This window comes from Impatiens glandulifera, chromosome 8, assembly GCF_907164915.1.
Source record: "Impatiens glandulifera chromosome 8, dImpGla2.1, whole genome shotgun sequence".
Lineage (NCBI taxonomy): Eukaryota > Viridiplantae > Streptophyta > Magnoliopsida > Ericales > Balsaminaceae > Impatiens > Impatiens glandulifera.
The window spans coordinates 13,598,936-13,610,811 of NC_061869.1; the positions used below are offsets into that span (position 1 = coordinate 13,598,936).

General features: G+C 30.0%; 1 protein-coding gene across 1 annotated transcript; it reads right to left on the reverse strand.

Annotated features, from left to right (window-relative positions):
* Positions 1–1,862: 1,862 nt before the first annotated feature.
* LOC124913028 lies at positions 1,863–9,810 on the reverse strand. The gene is made up of 7 exons (XM_047453654.1): positions 9,647–9,810; positions 2,800–2,899; positions 2,676–2,705; positions 2,453–2,531; positions 2,223–2,305; positions 2,084–2,145; positions 1,863–1,956 (listed from the first exon to the last, which is right to left on the reverse strand). The coding sequence occupies exons 1-7, from the start codon at positions 9,808–9,810 to the stop codon at positions 1,863–1,865; spliced, it is 612 nt and encodes a 203-aa protein (XP_047309610.1).
* Positions 9,811–11,876: the final 2,066 nt, after the last annotated feature.

Here is an 11,876-nt window from a genome sequence, read left to right on the forward strand (position 1 = left end):
GGCTGCGGCGCGGGAGAGAGAGAAATGAGAGAGTGGAATGAAAAAGAGAAGGGTTAGGGTTTGTATTTATAGAGGTAGATACCGAAGGATTTCATATTACTTTCGGTTTTGATATTAGTCAAAACCGAAGGTTTATGAAAAACCCTTCGGAAATAACCATTACCAAACTTAAAATTATTTTTAATTGAGTCAAAACCGAAGGTTTTTGGGAAAACCTTCGCAAAAGAGAATTTCAAAAAAGGTAAAACCGAAGGTTCTTTGAATAACCTTCGCAATTAAAAATCTACGGGATTGCAAAACCAAAGGTTTTTGTAAAAACCTTCACAATTAACCCACATCCAACACTTAGAATTATTTTTAGTTTTTTGGGAAGGTAAAAACTGAAAGTTCTACAAAGAACTTTCGGTAATAATTAATAAAACCGAAGGTTTTTCACCCCTCTCGGAATCTATTTTTAATACCGAAAGATTTATTCCTCTCGGGAGTATTTTGGAGAGTTTTAAAAAACCTTCGAGAAAATCGTCGGTAAAGGTCGATTTTTTACTAGTGAATATTATTTTTTGTCGGTGGTCGTAAGCAGCTTATCTGGGGTTTTGGATTTCATTTGAGTGAATTTGTTTTTGTTTAGATGGATTGGGGATTTTGGTAGCTTGGTGAAAATGAGTTTGGTTGCTTTGTTCTTAAGTGAGGAGGGTAACTTGGATCGAAGGTTGATTTGGTTTAATTAGTTGGTTCAGAAAAATGTTGGTTTTATTATTAGTCTTGGAGGAAAAGAAATCGGAAGTGAGTTTTTGAAGCTTGGTTTGATTGGTATTTGTTTGATTGGTTTTGGTTGTTTTTGTTGAGTATATGGAGTTGAATTTGGTTTATTGTTTTCCTATGTTTGTGAAACTTGTTTTTGTTGAGTATAGAGAGTTAAAATGTTTTTGTTTTCTTTTTTTCTTCAATTATGTTTTTAATTTACAATATATTTATTTTAAATAATTGTTTTTCATAAACATATTAGTTATTCTTTGTTTAAAAATAATAACAAAATACATTTTGATAGAAAACAAATAACATGACTAATATTTAGTATTAAATAGATTAATCTTTTTTTTTTTTTTTTGTAGAGGCTCATGCTCATGTTTAAAAATAAATTATTAAATAAATATTTAACTAAATATATTAAAAAATGATATTAAATAAGAATAATTAATTATTAAAGAAAAATATAAAATCATGAGTTAAAATTTGAATATTTTGATTATAAGCTTAGTTATTTTTGTTCAATTAACTCTCCAATAACGTCTAATATAACTACAATTGAAATTTTTATAAAGATTAAGATTTATGTATACAAAACATTTATTTTTAACTACACAAATGTTATAAAAATATGTATTAGCTATCCATTAGACCAATGAAAAAGTTTATGGTACAAAATTAAAAAAAATTAACAAGTTAATATGTACAAAATCTAAGGAAATAAAAATCCCCAAAAATATCCAAAAGCTAATTTATTTGACCAAACTATTGTGAACATAAAAGGACACCAGTGACTGATTTATTTAATATAATCTTACCACAACCAATAATATATATATATAGTTTTTCTATATAATTAAAAAGATAATCAAATATCTTTTCAAAATAAACCAATTCAACATCCATCATATTTAAAAAAAAAACTAAAATTTATTATGATTACCCATTCATTGGGGGATTGAAAAGAATCCATAAAAATTCAAATAGTTCAACTCATCTAAACAACTAAAAATCAAACAAGAATAGGGTAGAATAATTGCCAACTTGTTTATCCATGTAAAAAGTAAATTCAGAAAAATCCCAAGAGAAAAATAACAAGGTAAGACCATTTTACCCTAAGAAGGTCCTAGGAACAAGTTTGCAACATCAATGTTAATCTTATCAGGAATTGGCGGCAGGTTCTTCATTATCTCTATATCTTCGTCCATGCTTCATAATCACAAATATAAAACAATAAGTTTCAAGTATTAAATTTTAAATCCATCAAAAGATAGTAGTTGAACTCAACAAATCCAAAACTAAAACGGAAGGAAAGATTGAAGATAAAGTATCATACTAGCTAAACATTTTAAATATGTTATTCCTTATTTGGCTTAAGAGATTGGAATTTGTATGTATCTGCAATAAAAATAAAATCATATAAAATCATATTGAGTGAAATGATGATATGTTATTGTAGAAAATTCATGATTAACCTCGAGAAAGCTGAAATTTGAGGTAATTTGATCAGAAATTTTGTTGTTTTCTTCCAACAGCTCTCCAACTACGCCTAATGTAGCTGTAATAGAAAAAAAAAAAACTCTGATTAAAACCATCAAACCATATAATAGTAAAAGACACCAAAAATCTCTAAAATTTTACAACAATATCTCATTATTGAGTTACGAATTATTTGTCAGAAAAGAAAAGTTTTGAATAGGAAAACCTTTGTATGAGTCAGTCTCATGTGAATTAATAGAACCCAAAAAGATATTTGATTTGTCATCATCCAATTTCTTTGAACCCTGTTTTTGAAAAGAAAAGAAGAACCATTCATAAATAACAATTGCATTCTTAATTTCAATATGAAATTTAAAACTTTCATTGTAGGAGAAGCTTAAAATATGTATAGTTTACAGATAGATTGCACAAATAATTAAGAAAAATACCATTTTATCTTTTTTCATAATTTCCTTTTCCTGCAAATCATAAAACATCAAATGTTTTCATGATTGAAACAAAAAGAAACAATACCAAATGAGATTAATGTGTTATGATTTAAGAAACACAAACAATTATCCATTTGATGCGAAATGCCACATCACGAACTGTCTTTCCAGGCAAATGATCAGCAATCTTTATGTACTTGTCCATGTTGGTCTCTGATGCATATCTGAAATATTTATTAATGATACTTATTATGTAAACTGTTTTGGAAAAAGTCCATAGTTAAAATATGAGTCATCATAAGTTAATTAAAATGAGAAATAGATAAAAATAAAATAAAATATAGAGCATCATGAAAACAAATAAAATTAAAATGACACTCTTTATATTGATACACAGTGATAAAAATTAAATTAATATAAAACAAGTAAGCTAGTATATATAAATAAAAATTAGAATAAAAGAACAAACAAGACCTCTTAAAATAATAATAAGAAAACACCAAATTCATTTATTTATTAAAAGTTTTTTTTTTTTGAAAGAAGTGGATGTAGATAATATGCATAACTATTTTATGATAGACAATAAAAAATAAAATGATTACAGAATAATTAGTCATCACATTAGATTTCATAATATAGACTTTAACATAATAGGAAAAAATAATGAAAAAATAAAAGAAAATTCCTTCATCTGTTTGATTTCTACAAGACATAAATCTGATAAATAAATAAAAATATTGGGGTCATTTTATCTTTCAAAATTCTCAAAAGATTTAAAGTTAATAAAAAAATATAATTAGGTTAATATACAAAATCAAATAATTTTAAATCAATATAGTTTTAACTTAACTCTAATTGATATTTGATAGATGTAACTAAAATTAGGTGAATTAGGTTTGTCCCAATTAGATCTGCATATTTATCTTGGAAATTGAATAAATTCATATGAGTAATGATAGGAGAGCGAAATATTTGTAACGAAATGGTAGCAAATTACGTGGAAGGGTGAGTAAATTGCTGACTAAATATAACATTTTTTTTATCTCTCTATTCACCCTTCCACGTTATTTGTTACCCCTTTTGCAATGGAGGTCCTCTGCTACCAAAAGCTCTATGTTCCTTCTCACAGGAAGGGGCAGGATGGTAATTAAACTTTGTTTAATAAATTTATTATATAAAGTTTAATTACTATCTTGCAGAACATAGAGCTTTTATTATATAAAGTTTAATTACCATCCTATCCCTCCCTATGAGGGGAGCATGTGAAATAGAGAGCTTTTGATAGCAGAGGATCTCACCTTCACCTCCCCTTTCGCTACAAATATTTCGCTCCCTTATATTGGAAAGAGAAAAATAAGTAAATAAAGAGAGATTGAGTAATTACATGGTAAGCAATTTTTCCAACTGAGCTTGTTCATCCTTAGACCATTCAGAAATTTGAGGATCGTACCAAAGAAATGTGGAATCCATATGAGATTGAATTCTTCCCAATGATATGTTTACAGTATAGGAAAGTTCCTTCAATATTCCTTTAAAGAAAACTATTATTTATAGATAAACTTCAAAAGGAATTGAAAATATATTTTTAGCATGATATATATATTTTGACAAAAATATTACTTTTTTATTTACTTTTTTCCACTCATTTCACCTATAAACATATATCAATTCAAATCATATTTTTTTATACCAAAATCACATTTATTATTTATTATTTATTTCTAATTATGAAAAGTGTTATTCTAACAAATTATTACTTTATAAAAAGATTCAGAAAATATTACAACTTAAATAAAAATCTTCCTCGTCATTAATTAATTGCAAGACGAGTAATTGACATAAACAAAATATCCTAACTCGTCATACTCCACAAAATATTTCAAATACAAGTAACCCTTGACAATGTAAAATAAAAGTGAGTCATCGATTCCACCTTCTTATGACACATACGAAAATGACTTATCAAGAGATATGGGTTTAATGGATAATGTACGAATAATCTCAGTACTTGTTAACAAACAAGGTTTGATACCTATCAGCAAATAGGATTTTTGGGTGGAATCGTATAAATCGATATCTTTAACCTATCCACATATATGATTTTAATGGATCATGTACGGATGATCTTTGTACTTGTTAACAAACAATGTTTGATACTTATCAATAAATAAGTTTTTAACGGAATTGTGTACAAACAATATCTTGTACCTATCGATAAATAGAGTTTAATGAATCATGTATGAATGATCTTAGTACTTGTTAACAAACAAGGTTTGATACTTATAAAAATTGGGTTTATGAACGGAATCGTGTAAAACCAATGTCTCATATCTATCGACAAATAGGGTTTTAATGGATCAGCTATGAATGATCTTAGTACTTGTTAACAAACAAGGTTTGATACCTATCAAAAAATAGGGTTGTTAGACGAAATCGTGAAAAAACAATGTCTCGTACCTATTGACAAATAAGGTTTTAAAGGATCATGTACAAATGATATCAGTACTTATTACCAAACAAGGTTTGATACCTATCAACAAATATGATTTTTGTACTGAATCATGTAAAAACGATGTCTTGTATCTATCGACAAATAGAGTTTTAATGGATCATGTACGAATGATCCCTGTACTTGCTAACAAACAAGGTTCGACACTTATCAACAAATAGGATTTTAATGGATCATGTACGAATGATCTCCATACTTATTAAAAAAACAATATTTGACACCTCTTGGACATTAGTTGACAATTCATCACTCTTTTGATAATTGTAATTCCTGCTACAACAATTCATCTAGGTTTCGGTTGCACTAGATTACATATCTATTTTTCATTTTAACCTTAGGGTTTTATTTGAAATTGATTTTTTCTTTCACCCTTTTGATTTCGTTTTTAAATATTTTAAAATATACAAAAAAAATATTTATAAATATGATATTTATTTTGTCAATTTATTTTATTTTTGTAAATTTTTGGGTTTAATAAAAAAAATTTTGTAATAAAATGGATATAACTTTATAACTTTTTCCTAAATTATTTATTTTAATCCCTTTTCATTTTTAAAAAAGAATTAATTAGGGATAAAATGTTTCAACATTTATCCCAAATTATTTTATTTATTTTCTTTGGCCATTATCTTTAATTAATATAGAATTTAATTATTACAATAATTAATCCAATTAATTATTTGATTAGGCTTTGGCCTTGGTTTTAATCATTTTCATTTTATTTATTCAAAAATAATCAAAATAACTACTTTAAATTTTAAAAATTGGGTATGTAAATTTTTAGTGCTTATAGAATGCCCTCTCGAATCAAGTTTGATTACAACAAACTAGTTTTGAAAATGCAGATTCAAGTGTGACATCTAACACAAATATTTTCTTATCCAATTTATATTATTGAGGGTGATATCTGGTGTGAGCTAATGTTGGAGTGACGTGGTGTTACTGTATATAAAATTTGTCGAGGTGCTTCCAAGCATTGATTATAGATATTTCTTTTGGTCATTATCCTAACAAGGATAGTTTATGCATCCTGTATCACAAATCTTAAAAAAGTATTCGTAAAATTCAAAGAATAATGATATCAATGCAATTATAGGCATTTTTTTGAAAAATGAAAACCTATTAAGCATGAATATCAACGGATTATTCAACGTAGTCATATATAAATGACTAAGGTTAATGTCACTTAATGGGATATAAAAGGAGAACATGAAAGTCTTAACTACTTTTCATGTAGGTTACTAACAAATAACATCTTCGGGCGATCATATGTATATGATTGTGAGACTATCAACAAATATGTTTAAGTGAAAGCTAATAAGCTTGTCACATGCTTACTAAAAACTAATGCTTCGGACTATCATCTACAAATGATCATAGTAATATCAACAAATGAGTTTATAGTGAGAGTTAACAACTTGCCACAGAGGCTACTAGTTACCAACAAGTAATGTCCAAGATAATCATGTATAAATGATCGTGGTACTATCTACATATATATATATTTTTTTTGTATTTTTTGAATTTGAGGAGATCACTTATTGAGAAATAGAAATTTGATTGGGTACATATCGAGAGATAGAACGGATCATGTATGAATGATAGTAGTACTTGTTTAAAGACAAGGTTTTGGATACCTATCGAGAGGTAGGGTTAACATTCCTATCGAGGGATAAAGTTTTTATTGGATCATATACGTGTGATTTCAGTATTTGTTAACATACAAAGTTTTTGATACCTAATGCGAGATAGGGTTTTTATAGGATCATGTACGAATGTTCTCGGTACTTGTCGACAAATAAGGTTTGGATACCTATTACGAGACAGGGTTTTGATACGTATCGAGGGATAGAGTGTTGATACCTATTAATGTATATGGTTTTTATAGGATCATGTATGAATGATTTCAATACTTCTCGACATACAAGGTTTGGATACCTATCGCGAGATACGATTATGATACCTATTGAAAGATAGTATTTTGATACCTATCGAGATATAGGGTTTTGATACCTATCGAGGGATAGGGTTTTGAAACCTACCGGGAAATAGAGTTTTGATACCTATCGAGAGATAGGGTTTTGTAACTATCAAGAGATAGGGTTTTGATACCTATCGAGATATAGGATTTTACTGGATTATGTACGAATGATCTTAGTACTTTTTAACAAACAAGGTTTGATACCTATCAACAAATAGGATATTTGGACGGAATCAAATAAATCTATATCTCTTACCTATCGACATATAGGGTTTTAATGGATCATGTGCGGATGATCTTTATACTTATTAGCAAACAAGGTTTGATACCTATCAATAAATAATGTTTTAACGGAATCGTGTACAAACGATGTCTTGTACCTATCGACAAATAGAGTTTTAATGGATCGTGTACCAATGATCTTAGTACTTGTTAACAAACAAGGTTTGATACTTATCAATAAATAGGGTTTATGAACAGAATCATGTAAACCAATGTCTCATACCTATCGAAAAATAGGGTTTTAAAGGATCATGTACGAATGCTCATAGAACTTGTTAACAATGAAAGTTTGATACCTATAAAGAAATAGGGTTGTTGGACGTAATCGTGTAAAAAATGTCTTGTTCCTATCGACAAATATGGTTTTAAAGGATCATATACATATGATCTTAGTACTTGTTAACAAACAATGTTTGCCACCTATCAATAAGTATGGTTTTTGGACGGAATTAGGTAAAAATGATGTCTTGTACATATTGACAAATAGAGTTTTAATGGATCGAATGATCTCAGTACTTGTTAACAAACAAGGTTTGACACCTATCAACGAATAAGATTTTAATGAATCATGTACGAATTTTCTCAATACTTGTTAACAAACAAGATTTGATACATATTAACAAATAGAATTTTTGGACGGAATCGTGTAAAAACGATGTCTCATACCTATCGACGTATAGGGTTTTAATGGATCATGTAAGAATGATCTCCATACTAGCTAAAAAATAAGGTTTGACACCTATCGAGGGATATGGTTTGGATACCTATCGACAAATATATTTTTTGTCGGATCATGTACGAATGATCTCGGGTACTTATCGACAGACAAAGTTTGATACATATTAACAAATAGGGCTTTTGAAGGAATCATATACAAATGATGTCTCATACCTATCAACATATAGGGTTTTTGGATACTAATTAACAAATAGGGTTTTAACGGAATCGTGTAAAAACAATGTCTCGTACATATCAATAAACATGGTTTTTGGATCCATAATAACAAATAGGGTTTTAACAGATTCGTGTACAAACGATGTCTTTTACCTATTGACATATGGTTTTTGGAATCTCGGTTTTCTTTTGTAGTATTGGTCACAGATCTTGCCTTTTAAGGAAATATTTCAACAGAAACATTTTCCCTTTTTTTTCATAGTGGACTTCACAACAATTTGAAATCTGTCAATCGACGATTTTGAACTTTATTTATGAATAGATGACTCATGTTTATGGATAAAGGAACATTTTTTTGTTCCTCAGTTCCTTGTATTTTTTTTAGATTGGTATGAACCTGGTCCTTCTAATGAACTATGACATTTTTGGATTCAAAATGTGTTCAAGGTTAAGCTTTGACCACCTCTTCCTATCCATTGTGATGTTTTTTTCTTTCATCAAGAAATCAATTTTTTTCTCCTATTGTCAAGATATCGACTATAAACTGACCTCATGTATAAACGATTATCCGAAATCATAACTCTCGAAGAAGAGAGTCAAAACATTGATGTTTTGACAGGGGTGCAACAATTTTTTTTAGTTTGTCCTTAAACCACATTTCTTGATAGTACACTCACAAATCTTCCTGATAATCAAGGAGTCAATGAGTAGGCTCAATCACATATTGAATAATTCCCTCGACAATTACAACCAAGAGCTCTCCGCGAAGATCAATAATATCAGAATACAGATTGTCGAAGTAACGAACTTTATTAAGCAAACAAGGGACAATCGATAAGGGGTTCCCGATGTTAAAAAGAGGGAAAGTAGTAAAGGAGGAAGAGTAGCGAGGGGGAAACTGGGAAGAGGAAGGTAGAAAGGAAAAGAAGCCAGCTGAAGGATCAAGATAAAGGGGAGAAAATAAACTATGAATATCTTACTTATTTATATTTATATTTATATTTATCATTGTCTATATATATATATATATTCTATATTTCCCTTGCGCATCATAACTTAGTTTTAACATCATCAAAAAGGAGGAAATTGTTAAATTAAGTTAAATTAGGAAAAAGGGAAATTGTTAATTTAAGTTAAAGGGGAAATCATTAAATTAAGTTAAATTATTAAAAACATTTTAATTGATTAAAATGAATTTAGGACAATTAAAATGAACACAAATGGTTTTGATCATGGTTTTGATGAATGAATAAAACAAAGTTCAACAATGTGTTTATGCGTAGGTAAAACTGAAGATGCGCTAACATCAGAGATGACATCTGCTGAAGATGCGCCATCAGCAAAGTTGCGCTAACAGCTGAGTAGCTCAACATCATAGTTGCGCTAACAACTGAGTAGCTCAACAGCAAAGTTGCACTAACAGCCGAGTAGCTCAACAACAGTGTTGCGCTAACAATTGAGTAGTCCATCAGTAGAGTTACGCTAACAACTAAGTTGCCATCAGTAGTATTGCACCAACAACTATGTTGCCATCAGTAGTGTTTCGCCAACAGCTGTGTTGCGCTAACAATTATGTTACACCAACAATTGAGTTGTCATCAGTAGTGTTGCGCCAACAACTATGTTGTGCCAATAGCTGAGTTGTCATCAACAATGTTGCGCCAACAGTTGTGTTGTGCCAATAACTAAGTGTTCTATCAATAGAGTAATCCATCAGTAGAGCTTATCAACAGCTGAGTGCATTATCAGTAAAGTAATTCATTAGCACATTTGATCAACAACTGAATTCGTCATCAACAGAGCTAATCATCAGTAGAGCTTGTCATCAGTTGAGTTCCACATCAGCTAAATACAACAAAATGTACAACTAGCTCTCTACTCTGACATGCAAAATGATAAACGAATATTTCATTCTTTTGCGCACTAAAATCCTGTACGTTAGGGATACAACAAACATACCATTACCACGTATACGAATATTCCATTCGTCCATGCACTACACCCCGTACGCCAGGCATACGACAAATGTACAATTGTCATATATTGAAAGAATGTGCTCGACCGATGCCATGCATGAAAGATAAAAAGGCATTAAAAGAACAACGATGAATCTCCTGGTTCTCTCTTTTGACTCTTTGATTACTTTCTCTCTAGTTCGTTCTTCGCAAGTGAATACGTTAAGCACACACGTTACGATATACGTTGAGAAATAATCATTTGTATCATTCATTAATCATCTACTTGTATAATTTGAACAAATAGTGATCTATTCAACAAGATAGTGTGGGAACTAGGAGTTCAGATAGACAATTGTTAAGACTTTTTATCTGAGTGGGTTTGTGTAGAGGCTATACAAATCAAAGTCTTCTAGTGAAATCCTTATGGAAACTATTAAAAGGGGTAACGTATGAGTGTTATCTCCGAACATCCATAAAATCTTGTGTTATCTTTTGGAAACAGAAATTGTTTCTGCATATCTTATGCTTACTGTGAAGGAATTTGTTGCATGCTATGGGATGTAAACTTGATTGATGTCCAGAAATTCATTCACAGTACGGCTGATCTATATGTTTGCGTCGCTCATTCAGAGCTAGGAGGTATGTATTTTTATTGTATCTTCTATCTTGGTGTGTTTGACAGGCGGAAAGGAACACATGAAAGTAGTAATGACAGTGATTTTAATAATTGGATTGACAATATTTGTTATCATAGTTGTTGCATGTTTTTCTTGGTTTTGGATGGATAAGAGAAGATGTTAGCTTTAAGTTCAAATACAACTAGTTATCTAGCTCTTGGATTCATTTTAATACTTAGATAAATAATTCAGGCACAATGCAATAATATATATGGTGTGTGGTTATTTGAAAAAGGAGATGGGTAAGCAAGGAGAAGAGAGCTTGTTAGGATCGGGATCGCCGATATGGGATCGGGGTCCAGCTAAAGGAGACCTCTTAACATAAAAACACACACAACGGTTGGTTCTAATTCGGTTAAGAATTAAAACCGGTGTGAACACTACACAAACTGTCACAAACCTTAGAAGTAACACACACGGATCGGTTGGAAATGAGAGTGGAGAAAAGTCGGTTAGATTTAGGGAAACCGGTTCGGTTGGTTTGGTGACCGAAAGTAAGTGAATGATAAAGAACACAGATTTTATGGATGTTCGGAGATAAAGCTCCTACGTCACACCTTCCTCTCAAACAATGAGAAGGATATTCACTAAGGAATATTCCACAACACAATACACAATCGACTCTTATTTACAGTCCGATGTACACTTTACAATACTCACATAATATTATAATACACTCTTACAAATATGTGAATACACAGATTTCTTCAATTTGTTCTTATCACTCAATAACTTTTCAGAGTTATCAGAATTTATTCGCAGGATTCAGAGTTCAAAGCTTTTAAGATGAGCGCAAGAATCAGATTGAAGAGAAGCAAGTTTTCGCACGGGAGTTGGAGACTTAACAAGAGAGTTTTTCTTCATCCTTTGTGCTTCCTTTTAGTAGAAATATAACAACGG